Source organism: Pogona vitticeps, chromosome 9, assembly GCF_051106095.1.
Source record: "Pogona vitticeps strain Pit_001003342236 chromosome 9, PviZW2.1, whole genome shotgun sequence".
Classification (NCBI taxonomy): Eukaryota; Metazoa; Chordata; class Lepidosauria; order Squamata; family Agamidae; genus Pogona; species Pogona vitticeps.
This window is the reverse complement of record NC_135791.1, coordinates 20,603,702-20,618,749: the sequence shown is the minus strand read 5'-3', so window position 1 is coordinate 20,618,749 and position 15,048 is coordinate 20,603,702. Positions and strand designations below refer to the sequence as shown.

The following is a 15,048-nucleotide window of genomic DNA, read 5'->3' as shown; positions in this document are numbered from 1 at the left end:
ATCCCAGTGTTTTTTTTTTTTAAGAAGTGTGCAGCGCATATATTGCCCCATAATGCTTAAAGCACTCTCTGGGCAGTTTACAAGTGTAAAGTGAAGTGCAGTGAACCCAATGTGGGATTTTGTCTTTATTTGAAAAGAACTCTCCAAGGTGCTGAACCAATTTTGGAAGCAGAGCTCAGTGTCCTATAAAGTTCAGAGAAAAGCCTGAAGGGAACCCCTTGTTCCTGTGATGTCAAAATTACCAGCATCCCCACCCCAAGGCTGAAGGGAACCAATTTCCTGGCTGACAGCTTCCTATCAGCCCATCTCCCACCCCTAGCAGCTATGGGCTTGATAAGTTCCATACCCCAAAACTGGGACAAAATACAGGTTAAGTCCGGTGGCAATGCATAGGAGAAACTTTTCTGTTGTGGCCCCCAGTGCATAGAACACCCTGGAGATCAGATGTTTTGCCTCTTTGCAGGTAATGCTCCACAGTGGATCAAAAACTAGATTTCTTTCAGCAAACTTTCTATCATTCCTGCTGCTTAGATTTTTTTTTAAAGGTCATTTCTAGAGTATTAATTTAAGTGGCTTATGTATCTGGTTGTTGGAAGTTCAGTTCCCTACTGTGCTAGTATAGCCAGCCTCCGTGGCTTTGGGCAAGCTGCACAGTCTCAGAAGCACTCCCCGAAGAAGGGAATGGTAAACTACTTGTGTATTCTCTTTCTGGAAAACCCTGAAAAGGGTCATCATAAGTCAGTATTGACTTGACGATGCAGGTTTATTAACTTAAGTTGAGCTCTCAAGATGTTTCCTGTGTTATGTTCACCTTTGTCTTACTTCTTGAAAAGACATTGGTACAGATGTAGTTACTTACCAGTTATTTTTTAATTGATGATTGGGTAGCCACATTGGGCTCAGACCTTTTATGACCAAAAGCAGTTGTATTTTCCCAAACAGTGCATACAGTTTTATGATCTTCCCTAGTTAAGAAAGAGGAAGCATAAAAGGGGAAACTTGACCAACCATCTCTGTAGAAATGAATTTACGTCTGCTTTTAATTATAGCAAGAATGGGAATCATGACACACTTCAGATGTTTTACGCTGAAATCTCCATATTTTTTCAATCACTTTCCATGTCTTGTAATTTTTTTTTTAAAAAAGGGTGGACATCTGTCACCAGGATGCCTGTCTGCAAATGATACAGATTTGCATTTTTGACAGCTTGGAAAAGTCATTTTTAATGAAATTTCCTAAATATCCAAGCAAGCATTCGCACTGGTCTTGCTGGATGGGGGAAAATACTGGAAGCTACAGTTGTTTAAGAGAGCATCACTCTTCTTTGACACATTCGCCCACTTCTTGAGCCAAAGCGATCCAATCGGCTGGGTTGGACAGAAGTCATTTCCCAAAAATTGAGAACTGTACACAGAGTTGTTGGCTTTATCCTCTTCCCTCAGCATCCTCCATCCTCTTACTTTGGAGCTTTCCTCCAGTTTAAATTCCAACAGTTGCAAAGGATGATGACGCAGATACAGCAAGACATCCTTAAAATGGGTTTTGAGGAAACAGATCAATCAGAAAAGCAGTGAAATGGGCAAAACACCAAAAGGCTCAATAAAAGTCTGGTGAGTACATCTGGGTAGATTACAGGGCTGGCCCTACCACTAGACAGAGTGAGACAACTATCTGGGTAGTCAATGAAGGAAGGTGGGGATTGGTGAAATGTTTTAGGAGGTTTGACTAGCCCAAGCATTAAACAGAGTAAAGCAACCATCTTAGATATCTCAGACGATTGCCTCCTGATCTTCTAGAACTTATCCAAGAATTTGCTTCGTTGGCTGATGGAATGGAATTCGCAACATGGCCTGCAGTGGCTAGATTACCTTGTTTGTCCTGTTCACCAAGGGATGGGGTGGAATCCTTGGGACAATAAACAGAGGCCCAGCAGAGAAAATCAGGCTCAAAAAACCCAAAGCTAGAGTCAAAACACAGTCCAATCCAACACAAGCTGAGCAGGGAAAGTCCAACAATACAGTCAAGTTGGTCCAACAAAGCTTTCTCAGCAGCGGAGTCCACAACAAGAGTGAGGATACAAAAGATTCAGAAGTAAAAACCAAACCAGTGACCAGCAGTTTCCAGCTAAGGGTTTATCTAGGAGGGTCTTAGAGATCCCACCTAGTGCTCAGCTGTAAACAAGTGGCCACCTGGTACAGGTATACAAGTACCCTGGTTTCCCTGGGAGTAAGAGCTTTCTTCCCCCGGAGACTAGGTGCTCCCAAGGAGACTCTTTCTCCTGAGGAGCCATTTCCCAGAGATATACACTTCATCTGAGTTTGTGTATTCATCCTCCATTGCTAGATAGAGAACCTGCTTCATCCTCTGGTTTAGCCATAGAGCCATTAATAACTACTTGTTGAGGTTTTGGGACCTCTGACATTCCAGGGCCTACAGGACTTGTCAGTTCTACCCCCATGTCACATTCTGGGGTTCTGGTTCATCCTTGCTGGAGGATTCTTTTGGAGAAAAAGAATGGCAACTGCTCCCTCAATATATAAATTAAGGATTCTAATGTTTATGGTGGTTCCCAGCTCCCACGATCCAATCTGGAGGCCAATTCAGGGGTTTGGGGTGCATCACAATTTCCTCTGGAGCAGTTCATGATCCATCAAATTCAATTCATGCTCCTGATATCTGTCAGCTTGTAAGCTGTCCCTTGAATCGAATCAGAAAACCAAAATGGTTGTAACTTTTCTTTTGCACTGATAAAGATGAAAATTGCCAATGTGATAGCTCTTAAAAATGTAAGTAAGCTTGCAAACTTTCAGACATCTAGCATCAGGCATTTGCACATCTTGCCATTATGCTTTGATCTGAACCGCCTGCAAATTAATCAAGCCAATTTAGTTTCATTTAGAATTCATGATTTGGCTGAATCCAATGCACAGCCCTACTGATATGACTAGAAGCCCAGCCAGGTTCTGATTACAGAAGAGTAGAGAAGACACCATTGCATCTTCTGCTTCAGAGAGATAAATGCTGTGGGCCAATCCTGGTTGAAGGATGGTCCTACGTGTGCCTGGTGACTTGGCCTCAAGATAGGTTGTGGGTGGTAGAAGATGCCATATCGTTATCATCACTGTGCAAAAAAGGCTGAACTTCCAGTATGGCTGGGTTTGTATCACTAAAGATTAGAAAGCCATGTTGCTCTCTATCTCAGGCAGCAAAATATCCTGGCACTGTCTTACTGTACTGCTACTGGCAATTTCCCTCCCGTATTTCCCTGGTCAAACAAGTTCTGATGGCAAATACCAGACTCAGAAGAAGAACCACTTACTTGTTTATGCCTAGCTGAAAGAGAAGTATGATATCAACATTTGCAGGAAGAATCATTTCGGGAGCTCCTGAAGCTGATAGGAAAAACAAAGCTTAGAAAGGATAACTGCTCATGCTCTTGAAAAGTGACAAAGTTAATGCTGTTGTTTTAAAAAATAAGATGGCCAAACCAGACCTCCTGCAGAGGATCTTAATGCCTCTGCAGGTATTTATTTATTTATTTATTTATTTATTTATTCATTCATTCATTCATTCATTCATTCATTCACTCACTCACTCACTCACTCACTCACTCACTCACTCACTCACTTACTTACTTACTTACTTACTTACTTACTTATTCATTCATTCATTCACTTACTTACTTACTTACTTACTTACTTATTCATTCATTCATTCATTCATTCATTCATTCATTCATTCATTCATTCATTCATGGATGTACTTATTTATTTGGCTTTTATACTGCCCATCTAGATGAATCTACTCCGGGCTTCTACCTGCATGCCCTTCTACTTGCCTCCGTGTGGTCTCCTCTTATCTTAGCTGTCATGTTTTTCACTACCACTGCAACCACAACTGGCAGAATCAATGACAATAGAATGGGCATACAAAGGGTGCACTTCACCCCATTCTGATTCTTTGTAGAGGGAAAACTGGAAGTCCAATTGAATCAAGTCAATTTAAGATCATGTATTACTTGACCCTCATTTTTGGAAGAAGGTGGGGGGAACTTGTAGACATGGTTTATAGGACTTTCAGCCTCCAGGGATTACATGAAATTAAGATGTCATGGCTCTTCCAGGCAGAAAAGCAGCATGAATTGCTTAATATGGATTTATCTTGATATATTAGCTACTAAAGATGCAAGAGAAAGGGAGATGGCTAACTTAAATATGTGTGTTATTTCTGATGCAATTTCCATTGGTTATCTGTCCTTCGGCAGAAGGTGTGGGATATCCTGTGTCATTGGGCTCACGCTACAGGAAGCCGGATTTAGGCTGAATATCATAAAAACTTCTTAACTGTTAGAGTAGTACAACAATGGAACCAATGACCGTGGGAGGTGATGAGCACTCCAATAGTGGAGGCATTCAAGAGAAAATTGGACAATTATCTGTCAGATCTGCTTTGAGTTGGCTCCCTGCATTGAGCAGGGAGTTGTACTCACTGGCCTTAGAGGTCTCTTCCAACTCAACTGTTTCTAGGATTCTACGGGAAAACAGAATTCTTAACTTTGTCTCTGCAGTACAAATTCCAAGAGGTTAACCTTTATCCTAAGTCACTCACATTCTACAAACAGCGTCAACATCCCCTGAGCAGAACCGAGAAAGTTGTCTGTCTGGCACAGGTATTGGCCTTCATCTTTGGAGGTCAAATTGACAAGTTCTAATATTTCATCTGTGAGCTTCTCCAACATTGGATTGATCCAAACTGTTGTAGCTGGAGGGTTGCCATCTGCCTTGCAGAGTAGCTGTAATGAGTCACCTTCTTGAACCACCAGGTGGGAGCCATTGACCAGAGAGACTGTCACCCTGGGGAAATCTGTAATCATAATATAGTTCAGTTATGTCCATGAAAAAACCAATGGACTCTTCATAGAACCTCAGTCTTCTGTACCCTAAGGCTGTCTCTTACCTTGAATGAGCGGTGGGTCCCTTTCAAAAATCTGGGAAATGCTGAACGTTGCAAATCGTGGAGGGTCTGAAACAGGCATATCAACATTTGATTAGACGCCATATTTCCTAGCCCAGTCACATTCAAATGTTTTCAACTACAGCTCCTATTTTCTCAATCCAACATGGCTAGCATTGAGCAATGGTGGACGATGAGGCCAAAATATCTGTGGACTCAAGACTGAGAAAGAGAAAAATAAGCTTTGTGAGTCACCAATGGTTATGAAAGGAAGTTTTCTTTCCCTTTTCTGCACACATTGTGTCTGTACTCCAAGATCATATAATATGACATCTGAACATTTAAAATATTGCAGCATTATAAGGATGGTTCAGGATGTCTGCATTCTAAACCCATCCTCTCCAAGCAAATACACTTCCAGAAAAAACAAATGTCTACTTACCATTTTCTGTACTTGGAATAAATTCTGTAAATCGAGTGTTGCAAATATTTAATTAATTCGTAACTTATTCTACTTCTATCATTATTTCCGTATGGATGTAAGTCCTCATACACTAAATAGGATTTCCCCTCCTTGCCATAGGATGGTAAATTTTTATGAGCATTTGCTCATGACTATTTTTATAGATTCATGTAAATGCACAAAATCAAGCAAATATGGTAACTGTGTGTGCTTGGCCAGAACAGATAGTAGAGACGTTTTATACAAGATGTTTTATATATTAGTACAGAGACCTGTACAAATCATAGCATGGAGGGGGAAAGCACATATCAAGGACTCCTGATGATGGGATGTTATCTTGCAAAGACCTGATAATCTCTATATTGAGGCAGACTGTCTCCACTAAAAATGAGAGATTGGCTAAATAACTTCACATCAATTAGATTTTTTAAAAAAAATTGATTTCAAGGAGCAACTGAAAAGGAAGAATATTGTGGATGAAAACTAGCAAATAAAAGGGTCTGTCTTTGGAAAGCTAAACACTATGCATAAACAATATATGTGTAATAGCCCTGAAGACCTGAAACACATACAAGATTGGTTGTGGCGCTGTAGTGAACCACCTAGAATAAGGAAGAAGAATTAATTAGCAAGAAAACTGCAGCTGTGTTTATTTCTAGAAGTCCAAGAAACTGAGAAAAATAGGACCCCCATATACATGGATGCTGAAAAATGGAGATTATAGTGATTTAAATAGCGAACACTGTACAAAGCATGGTCTCCAGCTCTCTCTCTATTGACTAGTTCTGGTAACTTCGTCTTTTTACATTTTTAATATCTTCAGACTGCGGATAAGTGAATCAGTGGATACTGATCCCACGGAGAAGGGGGTCCCACTGTACTCAACTGTGGAAGAATGCAATTATCAAGTGCTGCAAAAATTAAGCAAGCGTGCTTTCTAATGCTATTGCAGGTCAGATACATATCATGAACATCTTTAGACAAAGGCCCCCAAATAGACTACGTAGCTCCTTACATTGCACTATTAGGTGGATAGTCTCTGTGGCTGAGCCAAAGTCATTTTCTGCCTGGCATTTATACTTTCCAGCATCCTTCGATGTGGCTGAAGAAATCTCATAGGCGTTCTCATTGCCCTGCTTGGGAATGCCGATACTTTCTTTGTCCTTCTTCCAAGTCAAGGTGAGGCTTGGCCTGCCCTTAGCTGTACAGAGCAGCCTAACTGTGTCACCTTCCAGGGCCACCTTAGCACCCAAATCTCTTTTCCGTGAGGATCCTGCAAGAGAAATAGGACTGCATCATAATACTCATATTATAACTGCCTGCTTTTAAGTCAGACCCTCCAGATACTAAGCTGAACATGTTATCGATTCTATACTACACAGAACTACTAGCTTTAAATTACTGCGTATGATCAAAACTAAATTAGAGAGTACTTGTGTGGGTGGGTGTTAGGGACAACCACAGGGGAGAGTGAACAGCGAAGAGACGTTAGCAGGGTCACACGGCTTTCTATAGATTTTTCTACTTTTTCCCCCTTCCCTTCTTTGACATTTCCCAACCAGTAAAATGTCCACAGTGTTTTCTTGTGAAATCCTAAAGTCTAAACCGTGTAATAGATCAGATCCTGCACAGAAATTGGATGTTTTTCTCCCCATGATTCCTTATCCATCCTACTTGACAATTTCACTCTAGCTAAGGCAACCATTTGAAATTGACTAGGAGCCTGAAATTGACAAGAGCAGCCGAGAGGTACAGAAATCTGGTGGAGGGTATTCCCTCAGGTTCCTGCCAACCTAGCAGTTCGAAAGCACGTAAAAATGCAAGTAGATAAATAGGTACCACCTCGGTGGGAAGGTCACAGTGTTCCGTGTCTAGCCGTGCTGGCCACGTGACCACGGAAACTGTCTTCGGACAAACGCCGGCTCTACGGCTTGGAAACGGGGATGAGCACCGCCCCCTAGACTCGGACACGACTGGACAAAAATTGTCAAGGGGAACCTTTATTGCTTCTGGAACAAATCACCCAGGACTGTCAGACTTAATCTTGCGCAGAAAGTCCACAAGAAAAGATGGGAGCAAAACTTCAGCATTCAGTATTTATGCCTGCTGCTGCTCTCAAAGACCTCTCACTTTTCACAGGGATCCAGGAGGGATTCTCTGCTGGGACAAAATATAAAAACAAATCACCTACAGCTAAACAATTCTTGAGTATTCATTGCACCCATCTACTTTCTACTTGGTAATACATGCTCCAAACATTGAGCTTCTACAGCCGTTCTTGATTTTTTTCCAAGTGCCCAGAGATATACTGAACTGGAGAAGCAGTAAGAGAGTAGAGGTGTATATAAGAAGGTTCAGAGTTTCAAGTCTCACCAGGCGTTTGAGAATTTATTATGACCACTTTGATTTTCACATCCTGAGGTCCTTCTGAAACATACAAAGGGGGAAGGGTGAGCATATGGAGTGGATTATTTGCAAAATAAATAAATAACAATGGCATGCCGTCGAGTCAATTCTCATTTATGGCAACCCATTTCAGGTTTTTCTAGGTAGAGAATACATGGAAGTGGTTTGCCAATTCTTTCTTTTGGGAGCATCCTGGGACTGTTCAGCTTGCCCAAGGCTACACAGGATGGCTCTTCTCCCTGGAGACACAGTGGGCAATTGAACTCCCAACCTCTACTTATTCCATTGAGCTATCTAGCCGAGGCAAAGAAGCAGTCCTGAAACCAGCCAAAATCAGGGAGCTGGACAGGGGACAGATTGGTTTTGTCCTCAGTGTGGAAGGGATGGTCACTCTCGAATTGGCCTTCTCAGCCACACTAGTGGCTGTTCCAAGACCTCTGTTCAGAGCATGTTACCATAGTCTCTCGAGACTGAAGGATGCCTACTTCATCCAGTCAGCAACGTTGCTTATTGGCAAAACCAAGAGCAACACTGGAAAAAAAAGATGCTGACAGTTTCAGAGGAAGAGGCTGCTGAAGGATGGGATGAAGGGATAAGGGTTGCGTAGAACTCAAGAAGGAAGAAGATAGATGATCCTTGCTTGCTTGATTGCTTGCTTGCTTTTGCCATAGCCTTTGGGATTTTGAATGCTGTTCCAAGGAAAACATGCCTGGTGCCGATCCTACTCTCCTTTCAGTGCCAAGATGAAATCTTTCCCCCAAACATTTCCTACTGTCTGCTTGTGAATTTCGTTGTATGGTATACTGTGTATATACTTACAATGACAATAAATTATATTATTATTATTATTATTCTTAAGTATTTTAGCATGTCAACATTTTAAAACATAAAATACCCAGAGTGTGGTGTCATAGATGCTGAGTTGCATCTTTTTGGGGCATGGCCAGGAATTATAGGCGATGTTCTCCAAAATATTTGGTGGGTACTGTTGCAGCGTTTTCAGTTTACGCCTAGGTCCCTCCAGCTGCACAGCAGAAGTGCGAGGCTTCACAGAGCAGAATAGCGTCAAGTTGCCCAGAATAGTCCATCTCGTTTTCTCATTAACTGGCACTTCTAGTCTCAGTAACTCGCTCTGAGACGTAAATAATAGAAAGAACAATAACTATTTTCTTTACTGACAGGGGTGAACTGATTAAAAAAGCAAACTGACAAACGGACCTCAACAGACTTAAAGAGAGAAAGAGGTGAATTCAGAATGAGTTGTTTGTGTTGGATAGATTGACAGTCACTCCAGCCCAAAAAGGTCCCTACCTCCCACACCTTCTCCAGGCAGCGTGCGAGGTTATAAAAACTCCCAACATGTACCACTGCTGCACTGGCTACAATCAACTATCTGTTGAGCCCACAAATGGGCTAAATAATGGGTGGGGTGAAGAACTAACTGGTTCCAGATCCCAGCCTCCTCTAGTGTTCAATGGCAGAACCACAGAGTTCAGCCAGGGTGAGGTAGACCTAAGTAACATTCAACACCCCTAAGCTAGGAGAGGAGAAGATTCAGCATAACATCAGCTCCCCTAGTGTTAGCTCAGCTGGCCTTCAGCTGTCTCAACTACTTAGGATCACAACCCTTAACCCATTAGATGGAAATTACTTGCCTGTCACAGAAACATGAGGTGATGTGTATCCATACGTGGTAGAATAACTGAACTTTAAGCCCTTGTCCCCTATAATTCTGAAGTAATAGGACCCCTCGTCTTCTAACTGGGCTTCTGTAATGATGAAGGAGCAGTTCCCTTTGTTTGGATTTCCGGTCAAGTAGAAACGGTTCTCAGCAGATCTCTCAACCCGCTGTGCGTCGTCACTGGTTGCTACGAGAAGACCTTGAACACAGCCTCCAGAAATGGCTCCCTGAAAACAGTATTCAGCTCCTTCCTGGTTCTTCAGCCAGTAGGCAGAGAAGTCCTCATTCATGGAAGAGGAGTCACTTCTGTAGGTGAACTGACAGGGGATGTGCAAACAGCGTCCTTGCCACACAGAGAGAGAGGCAGGTGCTGTCAATGTGAAACCTTCTATCCCATTACTTTCTATACCTGCCAAAGGAAAAGAAATATATATTTTTTCAATAAGTGGACAGGTGACCATATAAAGTTAAAGTGGCACAGGTGAGGGAGTCCCATGAAATGATCAGCAATGCTTCTTAGAGTTATAGAGCTGGAAGGGACCCTATAGATCATCAAGTCCAGCCCCTATTGAGGAGGCACAGTGGGGAATCAAACTCCCAACCCCGGGCTCCACAGCTAGGGACCTAAACCACTGAGCTATCCGGGAGTTCTTGGAGGTTGAGGCTCTTGTACTTTTAATTATTGTGGGGGAAAATGTTTCAGCAGATACAGCTTGTCAATGGGTGTCATTGAAGGAGACTCTCCAGGAAGACAACGACTCTGAGCCTTCGTCACTTCTAGTAGACGAAGAAGCTTGAGAATGCATTAGGATATGACCCCGCTCTTCTTTGTCATTTCATTTATGGCTAAGCGTCTACTTTATTTGTCTTGGAGGATATGAGAAACAGCTGTTCAGGGCAGGATCTACCACCAGGAGTGGGAGTTTCCCCACCGCTCAAGAGGAACTGAGCTACAGCAAAGGCTATGTCTTCCAGAAAACCTTGGGTAATGACAGATTTGGCTCCTACTGACTGTTTTGCCCAGTCCATTGCCTGAATTTAATTTCTGCCTTGGTGGGTATAAGGAAAGATAGGTAACTTAGAGCATTGGTTCCACGCCAATCCAGAACTTTGTGTGCCAATTGAAAGGCATTGAATGGACAGTATGCCATAGATTCTCCATCGCAGCACTAGAGGGATCCCGAGATCATGCTATATATAGTATTCACTGTTAAAATAGTGTTTGCCATAATCCACATTTGTCAGCATCGGGGGGGGGGGGCTTGGAACCAAGATGTACAGAGACCCTACTAAACATCTGTAGAGATATAACCGGGTGTAATCCCCACCTCTGGCTACTTCTCCATGCTTCCAATCTCCCCTTTGGAGCTTAAGCAACTCTAGCTGCGATGGCTTTTAATATTGGCTTCATCCCTTCCTCGTAAAGACTGCTGATGGATCCCAAGGTCTGTTCCTTCCCTTTCTTTTCTTTATATTTTGGTGGTCCTGAAAAGGTATCACCAAACTGCTGGTTTTGCTGAACGCTTTGAGATCACACATTCCATATATTAAATACTTCTTAGGAGACATAAGCTGGGAAGTTTTTGTTTCACTAGAATTGTGAAACTAAGCTGACACAGAGCTAGGTTATCTATGACAGTGGTCCCCAACCTTGGACCTCCAGATATTCTTGGACTACAACTCCCAGAAGCCTTCACCACCACCTCTGCTGACCAGGATTTCTGGGAGCTGAAATCCAAGAATATCTGGAGGCCCAAGGTTGGGGACCACTGATCTATGACATGTATTTCTAGGATTTATCCTCTGCCGTTCATCACACCTACCTTTGCAGAAACAGGCAGTTAGCATAGTCAATTTCATGAGCTTCGCCCAGATTGCAGATCTCCTGTAACTTGCCATTATTTAGAGTACGGGCACTTTTTTCTTGGATTTGAGAACTAGAAGAGAGACAAAAGATATGGCCATGAGAAGTCATGGGGTGGGGTGGAAATACAGACAATAAGGATGTTTGCATATACAAAATCTGATTTTAAAAATCATGCCAAAGTTCTAGAGTTTCAGGAAAGTGCTAGGCGAAGTCACCCCCCCCTTTAGTTGTAAATTCACCTGGAAGACCAAACTTACTATTAGTCAGCATGTAGCAATCACTTCGGGCAGAAGAAAGAGCTGCTTCTAGAGGTTGGTTCAATTCTTCAAAAAACAAAACAAAACAAAAGACCCAAAACTTTTGGTTTATGAATTTGGGATACGGTGCTTCTGTGTCCCTGATTTAAAATGCCAGGAAACGGCCCAGTATTGCTGCACAATATCTTGGCTCAGCAGAAAAAGGATGTGAAATTTTACACAACAAATGGCAATCTGAAAGCGGATGACACCAACAGGAACAATCAACAAGTGGTTTGTGTTTAGGTGTGAAGTGGTTTACGGATGGAAAAAGGAATTGGGTTCTAGGACTTCCCTCTGCTTGGTGTTTCTTGGCAGTGAGCACAAGAGGGTATTTGAAAACCATCTTGACTGCTGATGTTGGTGGCATCAACTTTCAGGCTCAGAACTCTTGAGGCAATGTTTACTGTAAGCACTAGAAAATATACAGAGCTGCTAACTGTTTTTCTAAACAGATAGAAATACTCTGAATATGCCTCATGAAACTACAGGCGACACAATGTGAAGGTACATAGCAGAATACTCCACTTTCTAGAGGACTTTCGCTGCATTACTTTCCTTAAAGCAAACCTGTCTGTTTCTGTGGCCCTTCCAATACACCTTCCTCACCTGCCCATGAAGTTGAAATGTATTAAAAATCTTGGTGGCAAGTTTGAACCAGTTTTACAACAAAACTACTGTTTCTGTCAATTGAAAGGCTTTTTTTTTTTTTTTGAGGACCAACATTTCAGCTCTTACAGTTTAGATTCTTTTCAAAGAAAAAAAAGTGGGTGAGGTCAACCATTCTCTTTCAAGACAAGCAAGATTGGTCTTTTCAATCTGTATAAGATATTTTAGATCTGGCGACATTTAAGGTTGCTTGGTTCTGCAGGGAGGGGAACAGTTTGAAATTTTAAAAAAATCCTAAGTCAAAAACCATTTGCCCAAATTTCACCAAATTTGGAACAGAGTAAGAACAGAGTATCTGCTTCATTTGTGCCAGATTTGGTGCTAATCTGAAGCCTGTTTTGAAGTATTTTCAGTAGCAGTTTTTTAAAAGTAACACCAATAAATAAAATCCACTATAAACACGTATCTTCTTTTGCTTTTAATGACATTGGAAGTGGTGATTCAACTTCATTTAAAGTTCTGGATCCCTCTGACCCCGCCTACTCAAAAAATGACAAAGTTACTTCAATTTTATATTTAATAGGAAGGGTTTAAAAAGTTATGTTTTTGGATTATAACCGCCAGCATCTCCTGCCAGCCTGGACACTATGGTCAGTCAGAAGATTCTGTGAATTACAGACAAATCAGGTATCTGCCCTAATTGTAGCTTTATAGAACTTAGTCAAAATTATTCTATAGATAATACATATGTTTGTTCAAAAGGACGAAGTGGTTCTAGGAAAGCAGATGTAACCCTGAACAGCTGATCAGTTTTAAAAGAAGTGAGTATTTCGTCTCCGTTTCTCCTGTGGCTGAGTTTTCCTTTTCCAGACCTCCATTGAGAATTCAGTATAAATGATTTTGAAGAAGATCTGCACCATAACTGTTATTGTTGCATAAATAGGCTGTTTGATACCTGTGGGCTCTGGAAACAGTAATGAAGGTGTGAAGAGGAAACAGTTAGAGCAGGGGGGAGAACTGGTTCTTGAAAAAAAAATCCATTCTCTACAGTTTTTCGATTTTTATCATGCTGAGATCCATAATATGGTTGTCCCGCAACACCAATGGGATTTCCCCATTTCCCACAAAAAATTTTTTAAAAGCCTTCTTGTTCCATCCTCTAATTGTTTTTATCAGTTTTTCACCCACTATTCCTCAAATTCTGTGCTACATTATGCTCCTCCTCACAAATCCTGCGTTGTGAAGATGCATGGCTCAGCAATTCTAACCATCCTGCACAACTTAGTGACCCTTCTAGTAAAACAACAACAAAAAAACCCAAAAAAAACACAACAACCACAAACTATTAGAGGACCCCTACAAGATTTACACACAAAAAAAAGGCCAGTGTGCTGCCATGGATCGGAGATCTTCTTTCATATCCTCACTTCACCATGGGAAACTACTGGTGTGTGTATGTATGGAACTGATAAAAACAGCTCCTTAAATATCTCGCCACTCTGGAAAGCCCTGTTCGAGCTACCATTTGGCACCGCTTCGCAGCACAAAACAAGCAACACAGAATAAATTCAATAAATAAAGCTGTTTCTAGTATGAAAAGCCCCTATGTTGAACTTCTTGTTACCGAAATGTAAAGGAGCCTCATAGGATGTCTCTCTCCCTCTCTCTCTGTCTCTCTCTCTGTGTGTGTGTGTGTGTGTGTGTGAGACACACACACACACACACACACACACACACACACACACACACACACACACACACACACACACACACACACACACACACACACACACACACAAAATAGGCAAACCTTATTCAGGACCAACATGGTTGAATACACATGGATACAAAACCAGACTTTTAAAAATTCAGTATCCAGTGCTCTAGCTTGAATACACAAAATCTGCCACTTGGAGATTTTCATCCCATATTTACCTCATATATTTTGCAAACTGTAATAGAAATGAAGTGAAACACAATTACAGTACCACCTAAATCTGCCATCATGATGATATTGGACCACCAAGGGGAACAAAGCTGCCAGGACGAAAAGATATGCAAATGTACTGATGGAAATATAATTTGAACGTCTTCCAATGATCTTCACCTTCTTCGTCCTCCATCTTTCCCCCTCCTCTTTATCAAACAATCCCTTGTCTTTTTCTTACAAACAAGACTTGAGTTTAACACATCAGACTCCTTTCCTATAGAACATCCACTGTTTTGCCCACCAAGAGACCCCAAATATTGGACAGGTGGGAAAGTGCAAGGATCCTGTGAAGCAGATGTTTTGCTTGGTGAATTTTCCACTGGAAGACACGAGGGACAGGGGCATAGCCTCTGTCAGCTACAACAGTGGAAACAAACTGCTAGCATCATCTTGCTTGTTCGTCCGGCCTGCTTTGCTGAGATGAAGATATTTTACAAATTCCTTCCTCCTTATTTTTACTTTGCGTGCTCCTCCTCTTGCTGCCATTTCCTTAGCCGGTAGCAAGCTAGCGCAGCAGCCGAAGTAACTTTCCCACATGCAGAGGCGTGGTTATAATAATGCCTAATTACTTTATTTTTAAACTTAAAGTTTGTTCCTGAATTCGTCAACCAGATCTGCATGCAGAGCCTTGTCTAAGTTTTCCCAAATCTTACATTTCTTTAAAAAAATCAGGAGTTTGAGGGTGCAATTACCTTTACCGAAGGAGGATGTGCTTCCTTGGTATCTCTAGCTCCTGGTTGCAACTTGAGTTCTGACAAGAAACTGGTAAAGATAGAAACAGG

At 41.8% G+C, this 15,048-nt stretch overlaps 1 protein-coding gene across 1 annotated transcript; it reads right to left on the bottom strand.

Annotated features, from left to right (window-relative positions):
• Positions 1–1,323: 1,323 nt before the first annotated feature.
• On the bottom strand, positions 1,324–15,048 carry LOC110086521 (sialic acid-binding Ig-like lectin 13). The gene is made up of 9 exons (XM_072979965.2): positions 14,959–15,048; positions 11,328–11,441; positions 9,479–9,913; positions 7,791–7,850; positions 6,433–6,690; positions 4,958–5,023; positions 4,610–4,864; positions 3,321–3,393; positions 1,324–1,530 (listed from the first exon to the last, which is right to left on the bottom strand). The coding sequence occupies exons 2-9, from the start codon at positions 11,401–11,403 to the stop codon at positions 1,458–1,460; spliced, it is 1,296 nt and encodes a 431-aa protein (XP_072836066.2). The 5' UTR covers positions 11,404–11,441; positions 14,959–15,048; the 3' UTR covers positions 1,324–1,457.

Bases quoted from the DNA above. Each gene is read 5' to 3' on its own strand.
- LOC110086521 (XM_072979965.2), bottom strand. From the start codon at position 11,403: ATGGCAAGTTACAGGAGATCTGCAATCTGGGCGAAGCTCATGAAATTG. The intron at 6,691-7,790 runs GTGAGACTTGAA...TTTCTCTTGCAG, and splicing joins AATAAATTCTCAAACGCCTG to GATCCTCACGGAAAAGAGAT. The intron at 3,394-4,609 runs GTGAGTGACTTA...TTTTCCTATCAG, and splicing joins GTTGACGCTGTTTGTAGAAT to CTTCAGGAGCTCCCGAAATG.